At 42.4% G+C, this 22,633-nt stretch overlaps 1 protein-coding gene across 1 annotated transcript in view; it reads left to right on the top strand.

The window, feature by feature from the left end:
- Window positions 1-879: 879 nt before the first annotated feature.
- amot (angiomotin) overlaps window positions 880-22,633 on the top strand; it is a gene marked incomplete at its 3' end in the record, with an annotated part of 36,847 nt that continues 15,093 nt past the window's right edge. The window contains exons 1-5 of the mRNA XM_083986408.1: window positions 880-942; window positions 6,679-6,739; window positions 8,947-10,006; window positions 16,805-17,504; window positions 19,534-19,678. Coding sequence (XP_083842534.1) covers window positions 6,679-6,739; window positions 8,947-10,006; window positions 16,805-17,504; window positions 19,534-19,678 — 1,966 coding nt within the window. The 5' untranslated portion in view covers window positions 880-942. The remainder of the gene's footprint in view (window positions 943-6,678; window positions 6,740-8,946; window positions 10,007-16,804; window positions 17,505-19,533; window positions 19,679-22,633) is intronic.

The raw sequence follows: 22,633 nt of genomic DNA, 5'->3' as shown, positions 1-22,633 counted from the left end.
AAAACATGTGTCGTCATTATGTGTCATTGTTTGTCTTGTTATCCGGTTGTTCTGCTTCACATGTTCATGTGAAGAGCTGATTGGGCACAAACTTGCCTGTGCACTGCACATGGTGAATGTTTTCCTCAGGTTTCTATAGATGTTGCTGCTGAATATAACTTTGTTCACTGCAAAAACTCAAAATCTTACCAAGAGTATTTGTCTTATTTCTAGTCAAAATGTAATTTCTAGTCAAAACAAATCTAATTATACTTAAAATAAGACTCATCACATTAAAAAGTAGCTTGTTTAAACATTTTAGACACTTTTTTTTTTTTTTTACTTCTTTCAAGCATATTTTCACTTGAAATAAGTTGAAAAATCTGATAGTGGAGCAAGTTTTTCTTCCTTCCTGCTTTCACTGGCAGATTTTTCTACTTATTTTAAGTGAAAATTAGTTTTAAACAAGTGAAAATGATCTAAAAACAAGTTAATTTTTAGGTGATGAGTCTAATTTTAAGTGGAAAGAGTTTAGTTTTGACTAGAAATGAGACATTTTGACGAGAAATAAGACAAATATTCCTGGAAAGATTTTGAGTTTTTGCAGTGATGTTATGTAAAAATGCATTGTATGAATGAATACGTTTCTGAGTGACGTGACGTCGTTTGTTGACCAGAGCTTCTTTCTCTTGCAGCACCCTGAGGATCTGCTGAGTCTGCTGGAAGGTAAAGACCAGCAGCTGCACCAAGACTACCGTCACTTTACACTGGACTACCTCCACCCTCAGCAGCCTCATCATCATCATCATCATCATCATCAGCCCCATCATCTTCCCTCTCGCCCTTACTTCACCCTTGGTCCGACCCGGGCCGAGCCCACTGCTGCAGCTCTGCAACATGCGCAGCTGTTGCCACTGACGACGCCACCACCACCAGGAGATCACCGTGAGAACAGCCACACAGGTAGGTATGTGAGGGGGAAGACGGAGATCTGGGAGAGTGAGCTGGAAACAGAGGAGGAGGAGGAGGAGGAATAGTACAGACAGGAAGGAAGGGAAGAGGGGAGTGGGACAGGGGAGAGGAAGGGAGAAGAAAGGAAGTGTTTGGTTATGCCCAGTGGTGGAAAATAACATTAAGTCCTACATTGACTCACACTGCAAAAACTCAAAATCTTTCCAGGAATATTTGTCTTATTTCTTGTCAAAATGTCTCATTTCTAGTCAAAACTAAACTATTTTCACTTAAAATAAGACTCATCACCTAAAAATGAACTTGTTTTTAGATCATTTTCACTTGTTTCAAACAAATTTTCACTTGAAATAAGTGATAGCAAGTTTTTTGTGCTTGTAATAAGAAAGAAAAACTTGCTCCACTGTCGGATTATTTTAAAGGGATAGTTCAACATTTTGGCAAATTGGCCCATTGCCATAATCCCTATAGTCATAGCAGTAGGTTCGTTACCTTTATTTGTCGGTGTAAGCTATTTTTAGAACGGAGGAGCGGAGCGGCAGGCTGTTCAGAGCTACACTATGGAGGTTAATGGAATTTCTTGGTTTCCCTCATCAAACTCATCAAATACAAAATCCCAAAACTCCAAAACGCTTTCGTGGACAAGTTGTGAGCTGCACAATCACCACGCTATGAGATAATAATAGAACGTTACGAGACAGAGTTGTTTTAGAGGTAAATTCATGCAAAACCGCTGATGCGCGTTGCGTTCAGGGACAGTTTTTCAGCAAGCAGACTCTGTATTTACCTCGAAAACGGCTCCGTTTCGTAACGTTCCATTATTATCTCATAGCGTGGTGATTGTGCAGGTCACAACTTGTCCACGAAAGCATTTTGGAGTTTTGGGATTTTGTATTTGATGAGTTTGATGAGGGAAACCAAGAAATTCCATTAGCCTCCATAGTGTAGCTCTGAACAGCCTGCCGCTCCGCTCCTCCGTTCTAAAAATAGCTTACACCGACAAATAAAGGTAACGAACCTACTGCTATGACTATAGCGATTATGGCAATGGGCCAATTTGCCAAAATGTTGAACTATCCCTTTAAGTGAAAATATGCTTGAAAGAAGTAAAAAGTGTCTAAAAACAAGCTACTTTTTATGCGATGAGTCTTATTTTAAGTATTATGAGATTTGTTTTGACTGGAAATAAGACAAATATTCTTGGTAAGATTTTGAGTTTTTGCAGTGCAAGTACTGAGTATCTCCATTTCATTCCACTTTAGACTTGTACACTGCAAAAACTCAAAACCTTTCCAAGAATATTTGTCGTATTTCTTGTCAAAATGTCTAATTTCTAGTCAGAACTAATCTCTTTTCCACTTAAAATAAGACTCATCACCTAAAAATTAACTTGTTTTTAGATAATTTCACTTATTTCAAACTAATTTTCACTTGAAATAAGTAGAAAAATCTAACAGTGAGTTTTTTGTGCTTGTAATAAGAAAGAAAAACTTGCCCCACTATCAGATTTTTCTACTGATTTCAAGTGAAAAATATGCTTGAAAGAAGTAAAAAGCATCTAAAAACAAGCTACTTATAAATAAAAGAAGAAATAAGACAAATATTCTTGGTAAGATTTTGAGTTTTTGCAGTGTAGTCCCCTCTCAGAGGAACATATTCTCCTTCTTACCTCATTTATTTCACACATGGTTTCAAGTCACCCTTTATTAGTCATGCCATCTCATCCTGTGTCACCACTTTTAATCTGTGTGTGTTTGCTGTTTTCTTTTTGTCTTCCTCCTCTTGATCTGCTGCTAGATGAATATTTGGATTATGATGAAGTGTTAGGCAGTGGCAGCTGTATGTATGTGTGTTAGAGAGTGAACGTGCAGTTTTACAGTGCTGGGGAGTGGAAAACTGTCAATGTTAGACAGGGACAGAGTGCAATGATGTTTTGGAGCTACAATATGCAACTTTTTACATAAAACTAGTGTTGCACCGATACCGATACTAGTATCGGTAGGGGGCCCGATACCGCACTAAAATGCTGGCATCGGTATCGACGAGTAAAACAAATGACACACCGATGCCATTTACTGATATGAACGCTGCGCCTTGTGTCTTCTCTCGCCCGACACTCACTGCTGTGTGATCACACGTGTTCAGTGCATGCCAAGCCAAGTAAGGATGTAAACAATTCAATTAATTGCAGTTAATCCTTTTCAAGGAGTTTTTTGTGAAATGTAAACAAGCAAAGCCGACATAAAGTAGCGGGATCTCTATTTAAATGTGTGCGCACCGCACTGAGCAGCGCATTGAGCACACACAGGGGAGAGAGGAGGTGAGAAGAGACAACAACACTGTTACCTGCTGTATACTGGCCTCAGCCTGTACCATCGCTAACACACAGAGACCAGTGTGTAACGAGTCAAAAAGCCGCCGTCACTGAGCTGCCAAACCGACGCGGATCCGCCGTGCTGAGACACCGGGTCGATTTGAGCTGCGTTCAGGCTGCAGTGACGGCGGCTTTTTGACTCGTTACACACTGGTCTGTGGCCAGTATACAGCAGGTAACAGTGTTGTCTCTTTTCACCTCCTCTCTCTCCTCTCTCCCTTGTGCGCTGCTCAGTGCGGTGCTCAGTGCGGTGCGCACACATTTAAATAGAGATCCCGCTACGTTATGTCGGCGCGGTCGCTACCGGAGCTTAATTAAAAAAAAAAAAAAAAAAGCGCTCGTTGCGGTGCAGCTGAGAGCAGCGGAGTTTCCTCTGCTGCAGCTGTGTGTGGTCAAGACGAAGCTACAGAGTCGACCTGTCACTGTCACAGGTGTCTCTCATCTCATCTCATTATTATAGGACTTCAACCTCAGAGCTCTGTCTTCAGACCTGTCCCTGAACATCACACATGGACAACATGGAGCTGTGTGATTGGTTACTGAGTTTATTAATGTTTACATCAGGCTGCGTTCAACCAATCAGTTTATGCTACTGTTATTTATGTATATACAGTAATCATTAGTGTAGTGGCAGGAAAGACCATTTCATGTATCAAATCTATTGTGTTGGTCAAGTCAGAGGAAAAATGCTTGGGGTGTGTTTACTGTTCCTAAATGTAAAAATGGGTTACATTGGACCCTCAACATTATTTAAAGGTTAAATAACGTGGTACTTAAACATTTTTACCAGGTAGGCAATAAAAAAGTTCTACTGGATTATAGTATTAGAAGAAAAAAAGCTCTTATATATATTTTTTTCCAAACTGCGTGGTATCGGAACGGTATCGGTATCGGCAGATACTGCACAGCCGGGAATCGGAATCGGTATCGGGGGCCAAAAAATGGTATCGGTGCAACACTACATAAAACTAACAGTAAGTAAACAGTACTGAGCTTTTGTTTTCTCAAGCTTATAAGGTTTTCATTTGAGTGCTACTGTCCTGTATACAGCAACAGTCACTCAGGACGTGGCCCTCCACCTTCTTCCTGTATTTACAGCTATCTTACATGAATTCAGCCTCATTTCTGTTTGTGGACACTAGTTCATTACATGTTGTGTTATCTCAGGCTGCTCATAGTTTCAGAGCATCCCATCAGCTGCCACAAAATACAAACAAACTAAGACACATATTGCTGCAGTAAAAATCGCTGATGTCTTGATGCCACATAGATGTAACGAGCTCATAGCTCTGGGAAGATTTAAAGCAAAAATGCAAACTGATGATCAGGTTTCAGCACAGACAGAAGAACAAACATTATACAGAGGAAATACAAGATATACTGCATTGATTTATTTATGCAGTTACTGTGTTTAAAGTGATACGCCTACACTTGTTTTTTTCGTGTCTTGCCTCACTCCTGAGTCCATGACCAGCAGATAGACACCATCCTTTCCACTGTGTGTGCAGTAACAAGGGAGATAGAGCCGTATCGCCCGTAATTAGCTTAGCTCAAACACTGGAAGTGTATAGGTAGTGTTAGCCTGCCTCCTACCCGAGCCGAAATCAGCAGTCAGAAGCTGATTTAATTTTAGCTCTAAACTCAGTAAATATATCACTTTATCAACATTTCAAACATTTTTAGGCGAGAAAGTAGCCGTTTAGATCAGCAGTGTGTCGTTAATTTGTCTAAATACCAGCTGTTTACAGTTTTGTTTCGGCGCTACTCAAGCTAGCCGTTGTGACCAACGCACTTCCGGTTACTGTCACAAAATAAAACACCCGTTGCCCTTTACATACAGAAAACCATGACGATAAAATTTGTGCTTTTACTTTGAAACAGGAAGCTAACCTACCCTCGATGTAGCTAGCTTGAACCAAAATAAACCGTCTTTGCTTAAACCCTCCGTTTTGACCGATCTCGTCCCGTTAGCGGCATTTGACCGCTCAAGATGAGTTTTGTCAGCTCTGAGACGAAGATCGGCCCGCCGGTTTCCGTTTAGAGTTGCTGAAGAGTTTCTCTGATGACTTTAGGTGGAGGCAGGCTAACACTACCCATACACTTCCAGCGTTTGAGCTAAGCTAATTACGGGCGATACGGCTCTATCTCCCTTGTTACTGCACGCACAGTCGAAAGGATGGTGTCTATCTGCTGGTCATGGACTCGGGAGTGAGGCAAGACACGAAAAAAAAAAATTGGCATATCCCTTTAAAAGAGCCTTATTGTTTTTTGTTTTATTCTTCTTTCCCACCTGGAGTCAAACCTCTGGACCACCAGACCATCAGTCGCTTAGCACCAGACCTGAATCACTGAAAAGAGTGTGGCACTGCAATTCAGATGTCAGTAACAAACCAAAAAACCCAAAAATATAACATGATAAAAAAAAAATAGCTACAACACATATCAGTTAACATCTTGCTGCATTCAGTTATGCTACAGTCTTTCATGTAATCTGTGGTGTTTCCTGCACAAAGACTCTTTTGTTCCTTTTAATCTAACGCAGTGTCTCCTTCCAGGCGATACAACAAGCGCCCCAGTGAAACTAGTGCAAATACACACATACAAATGATTGAATATGAGCCACACGTTAACACAACCAACCAACCACCCGCGTGCGTAATTTTAACTGGAAACTAGAGTCATCGCCTCTCGTGGTTATTGGTGCATCCACCTGACAACGTGTCCCGACATGTTCGAGACACATCAAATAAAAACGCCTGATGTGTCCTCATAATGTCACAAAGAAGTCAACCATGACCTTTGACCTGTAGTCAGTTCCTCTCTGAGTCCAAGTGAATTCATATATTCATATCATGTGAAAACATGAGGTCACCGCAACCCCTGACCCAGAACTGAATGACTAACTCAGATAGTTATCGATCCTCACTGATGATGTGTAAAGTCAAAGATGAGGTGCTTTAATCACATTAAATGCCATTTTATTTTTATTATTTACTTCATAGATAGAGATAAAAACTAATAATCCAACACATAACATGATATAACAAAAACAACATCATTAAATTCTAGTTGCATATTGTGTCTTTTAAAACATCTAAGTTTCTGGTGTCTAAAGAAAAGGTTTGTAATCTCGGGTTTCAGCTTCAGTTGACCTGTTTTCGCTTCATGTTAATGTGAAAGTTTCCGAAGTTTTAAATGAATCTTCTGTGTCTCTAATTTTCCACTTCCCAGCCCATTTATACTCCATAAACACTTTTTTTCTCTTCTCTGTCTTTTCAGCTTGAAGAGTTTTGCTGACAACCACCAAAGCTGACATTTTTCCATTTTGTCTGAAATGATTTTTTATTTACCCACAGATGTTTCGCAAAAAAGCGTCTTCCTCCTTGAGAATGAGAAGAATAACAGAAAGCGCTAGATGTAATAATCTTTTTTCTTTACTCTGTAGAAAAGGTGTGAAACAGTGGAGTTTACTGTATGAATATCCAGTGTTGTCAGAGGAAACCACATTAATACAATCACCACAAATACACTGATTTGATCTGAAATCTATTCAAATATGTCATTTTTTTAATACTTGTTTCTTAAAGACTAGAAACAAGGTATTAGAAACTGTTTAAAGTGTAAATCTCTGTCTGAACCAGTCACACATTTGGACGATCCCACATCCCAGCTGGTTTCAGGTTTGACAACACTGGATGTTTAACTGAGCGCACAGGGCTTCTGCCTTTTTACGCTTGTGTGAACGTTTCTAATCATTCAAATTTCTGGGGATAATAGTGAGAGAATATCCAGATCACTGGGTTTCCTTTACTCGTAACTAATGTATAATCTTCTTTATGGTCATTATGATGTCACTTACACTGCAAAAACTCAAAATCTTACCAAGAATATTTGTCTTATTTCTAGTCAAAATTTAATTTCTAGTCAAAACAAATCTCATTCTACTTAAAATAAGACTCATCACATTAAAAAGTTGCTTGTTTTTAGACACTTTTTACTTCGTTCAAGCATATTTTCATTTGAAATAAGTAGAAAAATCTGACAGTGGAGCAAGTTTTCCTTCCTTATTACAAGCACAAAACTTTCACTGGCAGATTTTTCTACTTATTTCAAGTGAAAATTAGTTTGAAACAAGTGAAAATTATCTAAAAACAAGTTCATTTTTAGGTGATGAGTCTTATTTTAAGTGAAAAGAGATTAGTTTTGACTAGAAATGAGACATTTTGACAAGAAATAAGACAAATATTCTTGGAAAGATTTTGAGTTTTTGCAGTGTAGTTGAGGTTTGTCATTATACGTAGTTGCACCCAGTCGTGTCAGTCAGACTGTCAACTGACCTGGTTTTGTAAAAACTCAGATGTGAGACGATGAACTCACTCAGTTGGTTTTCAGGCTGACTTCACATGACTGACGTTAGACCTCGTCATGGCAACATAGTTATATACTGATATGAAGAAGATTAATATAATTTTGATGACTCAATAATATTTAAATTAAATTTCCAGTGTTTTTTTTTGTTTTTTTTAAATCATTGGCAGCTGTACATCTTTGTGTTTGACATTTTGAAGGATTTTCAATAGAGTGCCGATTAAGCGGAAGCAGGAAGTAACGGTCGCCATGGGACCTCAACTCGGAAAAAATCCCCATGTAAGTGAACGGGAGTCAAAGCTTTATTTCATGATCCGATTGAATTGTGCCATGAGAAAAAAATACGACCTTTACCTGTTTAAAACATTGTGTTTCATGCCGAGAAATCTAAACTATAGTAAAATAAAATTTCGAAGAATCCATAACCAGAAAGACTACAGGTGGCGTAGGTGACGTCACCACATGGCGCCCTTCCTGTCCCGTGTCAGTTGGTGACGTATTTTTTGTGGGACACTACTGTAGATCTGTAGTCCGTGGAGCGTCTTTACACAAAATACATTCTTCTGTTGCTGTTTTATGATAAACTGCTGATTTCTCGTCATGAAACGTTATGTTTTAAACAGGTAGAGGTCATATTTTTTTCTCATGACACAATTCAATTGGATCACGAAATAAAACTTTGACTCCTGTTCACTTGCATGGAGACTTTTTCCGAGTTGAGGTCCCATGGCGACCGTTACTTCCTGCTTCCGCTTCGGGGCTCTCTATAGTTGCCATTTTAATAATCGGATGATTTAGTTTTTGATTTGAAAAGTAGAACAACTGTAAACATTTTATATTCAGAGTTTAATCCCACTAGGTCCCATTGGGATTTAACGGTCATCCAACCACAATAGTTTTAGTTCAACCAGTGTCACTCTGTGGTTTAGATTATCAGTGGTGTTAATGATTTGGGTTTAAGGATTCAGGGCTTCGCTGGTGGTTTTTGCTGCTTTTGCCCCAATGTAGCTCTGTTCTGTTCTGTCCCATCATGCATCAGTTGGTTTTCCCAGGCTTTAATAAGTGAAGGTGGTGGACGGTCCGTGTGACTCTCAGACTCGAGTGATTTATGTTTCCTCCTTTCTCTGTTTTTGTTTCTTTTACCTCCTCCTCCTCCTCTCCTTCTCTGCAATATCTCCACTTTCTGTTCCCTTCGCTCAAATCCAACCCTCGCTCCGTCCTTTTCCTCCTCGCTCTCTACTCTCTTCACTCTTCAGGGAGTGTGGACCGCGGGCGGAGCTTGTCCTTCCATGAGGTGCGCGACCAGCGTGGAGCAGCAGCAGCAGCAGCCGAGATGAGGGCCGCGGCCGAGGAGTCGTCCAACAACAACAGCAGCAACAGTGGCGGCGGCGGCGGTGGCAGCAACACCGTCCTGCAGCGCCTCCTGCAGGAGCAGATGAGCCGCAATTATGTTCTGCAGCAACAGCAACAGCAGCAGCAACAACAAGGAGGAGGAGGAGGAGGCGGCTACTCGGGACCCTCGGACGATCACTCCATGACGCCGCATATCGCACGCCAGGAGCCGCAGGGCCAGGAGCTGCAGACGGACAATGGGATGGAGAAGCTCGGCTCTGGTAGAGGAGGAGGAGGAGGAGGAGGAGGAGGGAGCAGCGGCGGCGGCGGCCTGGGGCAATGCCTGAACCCCGAGGATCTCCCCACGTACGAAGAGGCCAAAGTGCAGTCGCAGTATTTCCGCGGCCACGGCCCTCCTCCTCCTCCTCAGCAGCAGCAGCAGAACAACCAGCAGCAGCAGCAGCAGCAGCACGCCGCCTCTGTAGTCGGCGCTGCCTTCTACGTTACCGGGGTAACCGGTGGTGGCGGGGGCAAGGTGCGCACCGAGGGCCGCCCCACGGTGCAGCGGGTGAGCGGCGCGGGGAAGGTGCACCAGGACGACGGGCTGAAGGACCTGAAGCAGGGACACGTCCGCTCCCTCAGCGAGCGGCTCATGCAGCTGTCGTTGGCCACCAGCGGCGTCAAGGCGCACGCCCCCGTCACCAGCGCCCCGTTGTCCCCCCAGCTGCCCCCGCCGCCGGGGCCGCCGGGCGACTACTACAAGCCGCCGCCACAGCAGCAGCAGCAGCAGCAGCAGCAGCAGCAGCAGCACCGCGGGCCGCCGCCGGACTACCCGTTCAAAGGGATGGGCTCGCCGTCGAAGCAGCAGCAGCAGCAGCAGCAGGATCCCGGAGGACATTTCTACCAGGAGCAGCGAGGGAGGGAACACTCGAGGGAGCTGCTTCCTGTCCGGTACCAGCCCCCGCCCGAGTATGGATCGTTCAGGTGAGCAACGCAACGCAGTGCAACGCAATGCAACGCAACACACTAAAGGCGGGTACACACTACAGGATTCCTCAAACATTCACAGATTAGGAGACCACACACTTGATGAGACAGATCTCACAAGATCTCTCTCTTCTGATTTTATAGTGTGTTGTGTGCACACCTTCAGTGTAAACAAACATGGCGGACGAACAGGAAGATGCAATGGTGGTTGTTTTCGGCCCATTGCTGTCTGAAAAAACACACAGAAAATCAAAACGACCATGAAAAAAGTCATGGAGTCATGGACGGCGGGAATGTGGCTGTATGCGTTACAGTGATAGTCACAAGTATTACAGATCGCTTCAAGAGCAGCGCTGTGCGCTCTGGCCCCGGTACTGCGAGTCACCATGGCAACAGGTAAATATAAGTCAGTCAGCTGACTCAACTCGCGTCTTGATTGGCTGTTGGTCCGGTATACGTGACATTCTGGTGACATTACACACTGTGCGTGCTCGGCTTCGCTCGGAGTCGGAACACCCCACACACTCTACAGGATTTCTAGTCGCAAAAAATAAACATGTTCATTATTTACGATCTCTCCTTCCGACGCCTTCAGAGCGGATCAGACCGGACAGAATCACTCTTAACACACCCCCACACCACAGGAACATCGGACACAATGTCCCATGCAAACATCAGATAATCGGGCCTTTGCTGGCTTTGATCGTCCCGATTATCCTGTAGTGTGTACCCACCTTAACACACACACACATGCACACACAAAGCTGCATCAGTCATAAATATTTGAAACCATCCACATGTGACAAACCCAGACTCACAGCTCTGTTTGTCGTCTCTTCACACTGAGTTGTGTTTGAATGTGTTCAGGAGGGTTTTACAGTAGATTTAGTGAAGGTAAACAACCCAAATGTCATTAAAGTCATAATTGTTCCCATGGGAATCTGCAGTTTTCTCTATTAGAATAAACTAAACCAGTGTTTCAGGTACGATACCCGGCCTGTGGAGGACTGGGTGGTCCATGCGCAGATTAGAGTCAAATTAGCGTCGATAGGTTTTTTGAGTTTGATAAGTAATTTTCACAGGTAATCTCAGAGGTAGCAATTATAAAGTAACCTTTGTAAAGGTGTGATATAAACCTGCAGGTGAAATTCAAGTTGCTGCACGAGTAGAAAGATTTGTAATTGTAAAAAAAAAAAAAAAGGACGTGGTGAGACTGAGGTTAAACAAAGACACTGTAACAGAAGGAATGATTTATGATAGGAAAACTGTGGGTTTTCCACATAAGATTAAATATTTACCATCATCAAACATAGTGAAAAACATTTTGGTCTCAAAAGAGCCCAGCCCCCCTGGTAGCCTATCTGTAAAATCAAATTAGTTTTTCTCAAAATAAAGTTATTATTATTTTATTTACAAATACAAGTTTTTTTTCCTACAAATGATTTCTTTATACAAACAACGACAGATGTTGGAATGATTCGAGCACATGCCTTCGAGCTCAGACTCTTTTTTGGCACGCATCCACATTCAGGGCACAGGTTGGATCAGATGGTTGAAGTGCAACTGTCAAATAGTTTTGCGTTGGCACGAGGCCACGAACACGAGCCGGGAAAATGAAGAGCAGCACGAGGGAGCGGGAACTCTTGCTTGAGTCTGTGCCAGCTTCAGGAGAGGAGAGCTGCTGCTGCAGAGGATCAGCTCATTTCAGATTGTCCAAAAAAAACTAAATATAGAGAAAAGAAATCCTCAATCATCACCTATGGGCTTCTACTCATGCGTGGTTGTCACTGTGTGTGCCTGTATTTTTATGTTTTGATGTAGCCGGGTCGTTTCTGGGTGGGGAGTTGGCGTACTTTCCCCAGCCAATGACAGAGCACAGATTACACTGCAAAAACTCAAAATCTTTCCAAGAATATTTGTCTTATTTCTTGTCAAAATGTCTCATTTCTAGTCAAAACTAATCTCTTTTCACTTAAAATGACACTCATCACCTAAAAATTTGCTTGTTTTTAGATCATTTTCACTTGTTTCAAACTAATTTTCACTTGAAAGAAAGTAGAAAAATCTGCCAGTGAAAGCAAGTTTTTTGTGCTTGTAATAAGGAAGAAAAACTCCACTGTCAGATTTTTCTACTTATTTCAAATGAAAATATGCTTGAAAGAAGTAAAACGTACAAAACACAAGCTACTTTTTATGTGATGTCTGTTTATGTGAGTCTTATTTTAAGTAATGAGATTTGTTTTGACTAGAAATAAGACAAATATTCTTGGTAAGATTTTGAGTTTTTGCAGTGTAAGTGGGAGTGTGGCCGTGGCGCCATGGGCTTGTTAGAACATTGGATGGCCACTGGACGCCGTCAAGCTAGGAGAAATGGTGCATACACAGTTAGCGGTGATAAAAAAGGAAATCTAGTCCGAGTGAAGCGCTGGAGCTTCGGGCCCAAACCCGGCCAGCAGTGGCAACGGCCGGGTGCCTTGAAGGCTACGCTGCTACGAGTAGGAGAGCTGCCACGGTGAACACAAGCCTAGAGCTCAGTCGCCATCTTACCTTACGTCACTTAGAGGGTGGGTAAACAACATTTGAGTTAAACTGATTTAAATGAAGTTAGCCGGCATTAGCTGTAACTGCTAATGTTAACGGTAATGCTAACGTGGTAAAGGTGTTAGCTACAAGTTTGATTCCTCCCGGCCAGTAAGTGTCGCACTCACACTCGCCTGCTCTCGCTCCAACCTTCAATTGTACTGGTTGCCAGGTAACGCCTCTAGGGAAAGGCTAGTAGATAAAGCTAAGCTAACGCTAACCGCATTTAGCCTAACAAACAGCAGCTCCGGTGTTGACAGCGGACTGGAAACAGATCTGAATCATTTCACACTCACTCACCTGTAGACAAACCCAACAAACCCGCAGCATCATCACACCTGCACCAGAAACGTTAGTTAGCATTAGCATTAGCATTAGCACAATGCCATTTCCTCCTCAGAGCTATCACGATCTGGCTCACGTGACATCAACGTACTAATGCTGTTGGCGCAGAGATCATTTCATGCCGAAGTTGCCAACGTAACCATGTTGATATAATGTAACATTAACATAAGATAGATAAAATAAAAAAATAAATAGGAAAGCAGTAAAACTCTGGATAGTCAATGCCCCCACACCCTAGATATATTTCACGTTATTCAAGCCTGGAAGATGCTAACAAGCATAATTTTTAGCTGATATCAGATGTTGTGGTGCACATTGGAATATTAAATAGCTCAGTGGTTGTTATGTTACAGCGTTGAGTCTTCCCACCCTGAGTGATGATATAACAAAGATAGCGACGCTGTGAATATGGCTAATTTGAGCCTCGAGAGCGGGGGCCCTCCTACTCATCGCGGCATAGCCCTCAAGGCTCCGGTTGCTGGTGACGGCCGGTATGGGCCCAATGCTTCACTTGGTGGTAGTAGCCTACCAAATATTCAAAGGAGAACATTGAAGGCCCCAGAGGAGGAACCCAGTTTGAAATTGTGTTTACAAATCTACAGACTCTACCTTTAACTACTGATTTTATCATAGTTCATAGAATTCAAAGCCTTTTTTTTCTCCTTTTCTTTTTTTTATTGGCACAAGGTTTGTGTCTCCATCTCAAGTCATCTGAGCGCCGGTTTCCATAGCAAGTAGGGAGGCCACAAAACACATCTTTGAGATGAAGTGGAGACTAATAAAAACACAGAGTTGGAGATTATCCACAAAGACACACATTCTTCATAGGCTTCCCGTGATCATCATGCAGCTCTGTTTTGCCTTCGCCAACTTCTGAACTGAAACGATCAATTATCAATCAGTTAGATTGTTGCCGGGCGCCAGCAAAATTATCAACGCCAGCTGTTCCTCCCTTGGTTTTTTTTTTTCTCGCATGCTGCAGACTCTCAAACACACACTCGCAAAAATTGAAATGGACACAGATTCATGTTTAGTTTAATTCCTCTATGATGATGTAGGCCGAGATGCTGCTCCAGGGTTTCTTCTACACACAGATAAAAGAAACACTGCAGAGATTTAATAACAAGCAAGATGAAATTTTTCAGAGATAAAAAATGTGAGAACTTTTCATTTCTCAACATTGTTTATCAGGGCGGTGAGAACAGAGCCTGTCCTGCCTGTTTCCACACTCGTCTCCTTCACGTAAGAGGAGCGAACCAGATTCAAACAGCCGTGAATGCCACAGAATTTTAATCATCGGGGCAGGGCAGGTTGGGACTTGATCCGTGTGGCTTTGATGACTTTTCCTCCGAGGGTTAAAGGCAGGAATGTTTTGCTGAAAAGCCAGTTGACAGCTGTTGTTTTCCCACCTCACTCAAAAACGAGTTCTTCAAACAAGCAGGTGAATCAGACCAGACTGAAGGACATAGATCTGTGTCACAAAGGGCTTTTTATTATTGATCTTCACTTAACTTCGCTGAATCATGTGGCAGCCACGGTAGCAATGTTATCGTTACCGTCACTGTTGTTGAACACAGAGACACGGGAGGCCTCGTCATTCTCACCGAGATGGATTTAAATGGTAAAAAAGAAAAAGCTGTTAACTATGTATTTTATATTAAGAGTGAAACAGACAATGTAATAATCTGAAAAACAAAACAAAACACTGGTGTAGAGAGACAGTGTTTCAGAAATAATCTTCTTGAACATACCATTGTTAAATCTGAACTGTGATTCATTGTTCACAGCAGTGCAACATGATACTGACATTTCCTGTTGATTTACTGGTCAATGTTTAAGCTCAAGTAACAAGAAAGAAATCTGCCATTCATGCTCTTCTTTATTGTTACCGGTGTTACTTGTTACCATACCTGTTCACAGAGTTGATATCAAATACTGTCTTTTTTCATCAAAATGTGCTTTTACCACACATTTCATCTAAATCCGCTTAAAAATGAGAAGAAAAAAAAATTCAAAAGATTCAAATAATTGCGATTAACGATTTATTCGACTTTTTCTGATCACTTTATGCCACTGTATAAGCCTAAATATAGAGTAATAATACACATACACCTTATAAAGAAGAAAAAGAACAGACTTTATTTGCCATTAAACATCAGAATATATAAATAAAAACTGCATTTCTGTTTGCCTTGTGGCTTTGCAGCTCGCTCATCGAAATGTGGTCATTGAATATTATAAATTAAATGCCTCGAGATAATCAGTTTGTGATGTATGAGGGCGCAACCTGATGATGTCAGTGAAAGAGCATCGGTCAAACCTCAAATGGTGGAACTAGTGATGGAAATATGACATTTCTGTTGGTGTCATCCAGATGTCTGTGTACAGATGGAAGGAAACAGCTTGAACAAAGATGCAACATAATTGTGGTCAGCTCAAACGACTGCGATGCGGCGATTATGTAATGATTGTGACATGTAAGAAATGTCTGACTGGCGTTGAATATTTATCTCAGTGTTGTTGACACAGGATGGAGCAGGACATTAGACGCTCCTCTGTAAAACGCAACATGCCGTGTATATACAGTAGGACCTTTCTGTTGCAAAACAAAACATAACATCTCTTCTCTCTGTGACAGTGCCATCAAAAACCCTGAACATAACAGACATCATCATCATTATAAAAACAGACGTTTGATCGATTTGCATTAGACTGAAAATCTGCAGCAGGTTTATCATGAATATTTAAAGTGTTTTTAAGCAGATAAATTGATTATAAAATAATAGTGACTCTAGTTTAGTGCAGTCAGTTTACAGTCGTTTATTGAAGCTGAAGACTGAAGCACCTGAACACAAAGCAAATTATTCTGACCTTCACAAGCAAGTGTGTCTGTATGTGTGTGTAGTGACATTTTCAGATCAGCCTTCCTCCTCCACTGACAGTTTATTATGAACATTTGCTCAGTTTGACATCGATAAAGAATATTGTCAACATCGGTGCTTTGATTTTCCTTTTTCTCCTGAGAGCTGCTGGATGAATCAGGATGACTGTTGTTAACATGAGGCAGCTGATGTAGAAACACATGCACAGCAGCAGCAGCAGCAGCAGCAGCAATGACAGTCTCTCAGGCTGAGATCAATGAGAAACAACCTGTTGATCTTGTAACGATGAAGGTAGAGAACTAGGGATGTGACTCACGATTACTTGTTTTCACAATTAATCGCGGTATTAAAATGCCACAATTATTAATCGTAAAGGTTCCTAAATACCGTCACTTTCCAAAAAAAGATAAGGTAAATACACAGTAACTGGGTTAAATTATGTTAATGTCTATTTACCGTAACAATTTAACGTAACACTGAACAGGTAGGAATTTAAATGTTAGTGCCTCATTTGTAATAAAATAAAAGTTTTAAAAAAACTTCAAACATTTGAATACTTCAAACATTTCTTCTGAAGGATAGTCATAGTGTTGTAAAATTATTATTTAATTATTTTCTTGTCAAAATGTCTCATTTCTAGTCGAAATCTCTTTCCACTTAAAATAAGACTCATTAATTACCTAAAAATTATCTTGTTTTTAGATCATTTCACTAGTTTCAAACAAATTTTCACTTGAAATAAGTAGAAAAATCTGTACGTTTTTTGTGCTTGTAATAAGAAAGAAAAACTTGCTCCACTATCAGATTTTTCTACTTATTTCAAGTAAAAATATCCTTGAAAGAAGTAAAAAAGTGTCTAAAAACAAGCTACTTCTTAATGTGATGAGTCTTATTTTAGGTATAATGAGATTTGTTTTGACTAGAAATAAGATGACAAATATATGTGTATAGAGAGAAGATGTATCCACTCTGCTCTTTGCCTCCCCAGGTCCAGTAAGGAGGGTTCACTTCACTCCCAGAGGCCTCTTCTCCAGCACAGTCCCACCTCGTCCGTCACCTCCGTGGGCTCCTTGTCCCGCGCTCAGTCCTCCACCCTCAGCAGCATGCTCAGCGCCTCCCACTCCTCCCACGCCTCGCACGCCTCCCACGCCTCCCACGCCTCCCACGCGTCCCACGCCTCGTTCCCCCACCAGCACCCCCAGAGCCAGGGGGAGCTGTACGCCAGCATGGGCCCCCGCAGCCCCGGCTCCCACCACGCAGCCGGCGAGCCCTTCAACATGCACCCGTCCCTGCAGCGAGGTCACGGCCACGGCTTCCCGCACGACCCCTACGGCTCCACTCCCAGGATGCACCACCAGCAGCAGCAGCAGCAGCAGCAACACCATCAGTATCAACAACAGCAGCAGCAACAGCAGCAGCAACAACAGCAACAACAGCAACAACAACAGCAGCTTCAACAGCAGCAGCAGCATCAACAGCATCAACAGCAGCAGATGCAGCAGATGCAGATGCAGCAGCCCGTCCAGGCCGGACATTTCCCCCACCCGCATTCCTACTCCCACCCGCAGGGCGAGCCCTTCGCCATGATGGCGCGCGCCCACCAGATGGTCGACGTGCTGACGGAGGAGAACAGGATGCTGAGGCAGGAGATCGAGGCCTGCCGCGACAAAGTCACCAAGCTGCACAAGGTAGGCTAACATCTCAACATCTGCACAAGAGTTTTTTTAAAGGGATACAGTATACGCCAAAAAAAATTTTTTTTCGTGTCTTGCCTCACTCCCGAGTCCATGACAAGCAGATATACACCATTCTTTCGACTGTGCGTGCAGTAACAAGGGAGATACGGGCAGAGCTGGCGCACCGCTAATTAGCTTAGCTCAAACACTGGAAGTGTATGGGTAGTGTTAGCCTGCCTCCACCTAAAGTCATCAGAGAAACTCTTCAGCAACTCTAAACGGAAACCGGCGGGCCGATCTTCGTCTCAGAGCTGACAAAACTCTCCGGTAAGGCATCTTGAGCGGTCAAATGCCGCTAACGGGACGAGATCGGTCAAAACGGAGGGTTCAAGCAAAGACGGTTTATTTAGGTTCAAGCTACAGTAGCTACATCGAGGGTAGGTTAGCTTCCTGTTTCAAAGTAAAAGCACAAATTCTATCATCATGGTTTTCTGTATGTAAAGGGCAACAGGTGTTTTATTTTGTGAAAGTAACCAGAAGTGAGTTGGTCACAACGGCTAGCTTAAGTAGCGCTGAATTCGTCCCAACAAAATTGTAAACAGCTGGTATTTAGACAAATTAACGACACACTGCTGATCTAAACGGCTACTTTCTCGCCTAAACATGTTTAAAATGTTGATAAAGTGATATATTTACAGAGTTTAGAGCTAAAATGAAATCAGCTTCTGACTGCTGATTTCGGCTCGGGTAGGAGTCAGGCTAACACTACCCATACACTTCCAGTGTTTGAGCTAAGCTAATTAGCGGTGCGCCAGCTCTGCCCGTATCTCCCTTGTTACTGCACGCACAGTCGAAAGGATGGTGTCTATCTGCTGGTCATGGACTCGGGAGTCAGGCAAGACATGAAAAAAAAATGTTGGCGTATCCTTTAAAGAATAATAATGACATGTCCATATGTAGCCTACAGGTCATTGTGACGGTTGTTTACTGCTCCTGTTTCTCCTGTCCACGCGCACTGAAGAGAGACCCCCCTCCAAAAACAGTTTCTTTGTTTTAATACTCAAGTTTTATTGTTTTACAAAAGAGAAAAACTTAACATACCATATTAGAAGAGAGACAAAACCAGGATGTCCATCTTTACTCCAAGATACGACTGTTGTCTCAGTATTATCCAGCTAGTGGTCCTCATGGTGGATCTTGTTCCTTGTAGATTTACCCCCAAAATGTCTGTGGTATTTCATAAACAGACACCAATTTCAACTCTAACCACCAGAAATTATTCCAGTATTTGTCCATGTTTATACATTCCCCAAAAACATGGGTTGAAGAATCTCGGAGCTGCTGGTTTGTTTTTCATTGTATTTTTTATTGTACCAGTCTTCATTAGATAACTATTTTGATTTCTTTTCTTTCTGTCTCTACTATACAGATAGATTAGAGGTTTTCCTATTCATCTGCAGCCTCTGATATCACTCTGCATGAATGATCTCTCTATGCATTACACAATGTTAAAATCTCTCTACTCAGTCTGTGAGGGAGATAATCTGATTTCATTTATTTTTTCAAGGTAATCTTTAACTTGTAAATAATTCCTAAGTCATGGTAATGTTTAATTATCACAGGGGATGGGCTTTTACAGACTCTCTGAGCTGCTCCCTGGGGTCTAAGTGACGCTATGACCCATTTTTGATTTTATAAAAGACAGAAGAGACTTTTCTGACACTTTCAGAGTTTTGAAACGTGGTACAGATGTTCTTTGTGCAGATGTTGATGATGTGATGTGGGGGTACTGTCAGGGTTGAGTTGTTTGATACATAAAAAAAAAATGATTTAGTTTCCTAGCTCTTCTCAACCTCACATCTGGCTGTAAACACCTGGCACCAGTTCATGTGTGACACATGCAACAATCAACACACAGATGCGTTTCTGTGTTGTTCAGTTTCGAATTAAAGTTTGTAGCACAGAAATAAATTAAACATCACACATCAGTAACAAAACGATGCATCTCCCTTCACCCACCCACCCCTCTCTCTCTGGGCAGTTGGAAACGGAGATCCAGCTGGTGTCCGAAGCCTACGAGAACCTCGCCAAGTCCTCGTCCAAGAGGGAGGCCCTGGAGAAAACCATGAGGAACAAGCTGGAGCTGGAGGTGCGACGGCTGCATGACTTCAACAGGGACCTCCGAGGTGAGAGAGAGATGATTCACTCCTGATGCAACATGTTGCTTCACCGCGTCAACAGACCTCCTCTGTCTTTTTGTCTGTGATGCAAAGTCAGAAAAAAATATCCATAAATGTAATAGACACACATACAAGTTAAAGAATAATTACCGTTTTTTACAATCTGGACCTCATTTCTAGCATACAATACGATCATTTACTCACCCAGATAACTTTGGTGTCATTACAAGTCGTTCGGACGAAATTAGATCCAGCCGAGAGCCGCGTATATCCGTATAATGCGAGTCTCTAAATAACACATTATCTGCAGAGAAACTTGTTCATTTCACCAATATTTTGTTATGATCAAGGGGGCAGTTGTCGGTTTGAGAAGTGAAGCTCACTTCCGCGTTCAAAAAACTGCAATCCCCCCCGGCTTCCTCTGGGGGCTGGTGTCAGAAAGCAGCATTATCCGTAGACCCCCATGTTAAAATCGCCGACTTTACATCCTCAATAAACATGTTAAAAGCCTGGTGTCAGCACGTTTTTTGGTCTCAATCGATAGTTTCTACCCCCGCACACACTCTGAGGGGGGTGAATTTTTTTAACTCTACCGTTTTACTGTTATTAGGTTAAAACTCTGGCCAATTAGGGCGCGGAAACGTTGAGTGACAGGTCCGAGCAGCTCCGTGGACAGCTGCTTCGAGGCCAGTGGGCGGGTTCTCGGCCGACCAATCCAACATGGCGCTGTTCAGGCCGCCATATTTGAGTCACAAAAACGACTCCCCAAAACCAATGGGTGACGTCACGGGCGCTACGTCCATTCTTTTTACAGTCTATGGTTATGATATGCTAGTGCTATTCCCCTCTGAGTCCGGGGTTAGCTGTTATCAACATCCGGGGTCTGTAGGTTGACCTACTGACCTCTGACCTGGATGATGTCATCTCTGAGCGCTGCCCGGCTCATTCTGATAATAATCATTCTGCTTCGGCATTCGGGTCCATTTTTATCTCAACTAGCCGGAGCTTTAGTGAGTCCAGGTTGAGGAGAGGAAGCCTGTGGAAGCTGAACTTCATCCAGCTGCTCGTTTTGTTCTGACAAGTCGGAAACACGCAGAAACGAACCGTAGCATTAGCGGTAGCAACATCCAGGTCAGAGGTCAGTAGGTCAACCTACAGACCCCGGATGTTGATAACAGCTAACCCCGGACTCAGAGGGGAATAGCACTAGCGTATCATAACTAAATATTGGTGAAATGAACGAGTTTCGCGGCAGATAATGTGTTATTTAGAGGCTGCATTCTGCTGCCCCATGTACTCGCATTATACGTATATACGCGGCTCTCGACTGGAGCTAATTTCGTCGGAACGACTTGTAATGACACCAAAGTTATCTGGGTGAGTAAATTATTGTATTTTTTGCTAGAAATAAGGTCCAGATTGTAAAAAACAGTAATTATCCTTTAAAGTGCCAAATATTTGACACAGTGGTTTAAATGAAAACTGTCTAAATGTCTCTTATCTTGAATGTGAACACACAGTTCAGTTTGATTACAGCTGTTTTGTGGCTCTGAATGGGTTCTTTTCGTATCAAATATCCATTATACTCACACTCCACAGTCGGGGCCTTGTCTCCTTGTATCGGTGTCCTGCAGCTTCAACACTAAGTTTTAGTATCTGCAGCTGAGCAGCAAACAAAAGCAGCTGCACCCACAGAGTGTAATCAGGTTTAGATGCAGAGGCACAAGCACAAGACACACAGTGAAATGTGGAACAATGTGGACAGTGAAGATGTGGCACTGAAGTCATTAATCTGTCTTTCAGTGACGATTTGCAAAACATAACACACACATGCACTCACTCACACACACACACACACACACATGCACTCGCACACACACTGGAAAGAGAAAAGCTTCATTCATTCATGGCTCGGAGCCCAGACTCGGGTCCACTGGGAGCCGCTCCCAACAAATCACCTTTCACCTGTTTTTACTGTCGTCTCTTCTTCCTGCTTCCCTCTCTTTATTCTATCATCATCGCTGTGGCAGATGTTTGCAGGATATTTTTGCTCCACTTTTTTGGGGGGGCTGTAGTGCAGCTATTGGAGCTGTTAAAGGATAATTACCGTTTTTTACAATCTGGACCTTACTTCTAGCATAAAATACGATAATTTACTCACCCAGATAACTTTGGTGTCATTACAAGTCGTGAGCCGTGTATATCCGTATAATGTGAGTCTACAGGGCAGCAGAATGCAGCCTCTAAATAACACATTATCTGCCGCGAAACTTGTTAATTTCACCAATATTTTGTTATGATACACTAGTGCTATTCCCCTCTGAGTCCGGGGTTAGCTGTTATCAACATTCTGCGTCTGTAGGTTGACCTACTGACCTCTGACCTTATGTATCAAACAACTCACGCACACGCGGATAATGTGTTATTTAGAGGACTGCATTCTGCTGCCCTGTAGACTCCATTATACGGATATACGTGGCTCTCGGCTGGAGCTAATTTCATCAGAACGACTTGTAATGACACCAAAGTTATCTGGGTGAGTAAATGATCGTATTTTATGCTAGAAATAAGGTCCAGAATGTAAAAAACTGTAATTATCCTTTGACAGCAGGGTGGTGTTGTTTTTTCTTCATTGTTTCATTGCATCACTGCATCATCATCTTACATACATACAGTTCTCGTATTGCCTCATTGTTTTCAGGTTCTTCTGCTATCACCTGTGTTTCTACTTTTGTTTCTGCTCTTGTGTTCAAGCACTTTGTCAACCTTTGCTTTTGAAGGTGCTATATAAATAAATAAATTGTTATTTAGGGCTGAAATTCTTGGTCGACTCAATGAAATTTCGACTAAAATTCACTACTTGCAGGGAAACTGAAATTAATTACACACTTGGCTTGTTGGCTCTTTGTTGGCTCTGCATCACGTGCATCTGCGCAATATCATAGCCTATGATTTCCGAAA

The sequence above is a fragment of the Trachurus trachurus genome (genome assembly GCF_905171665.1).
Source record: "Trachurus trachurus genome assembly, chromosome: 14".
NCBI classification, from domain to species: domain Eukaryota; kingdom Metazoa; phylum Chordata; class Actinopteri; order Carangiformes; family Carangidae; genus Trachurus; species Trachurus trachurus.
Note: the sequence above shows the minus strand (reverse complement) of the source record. Positions and strands in the feature narration are given on the sequence as shown.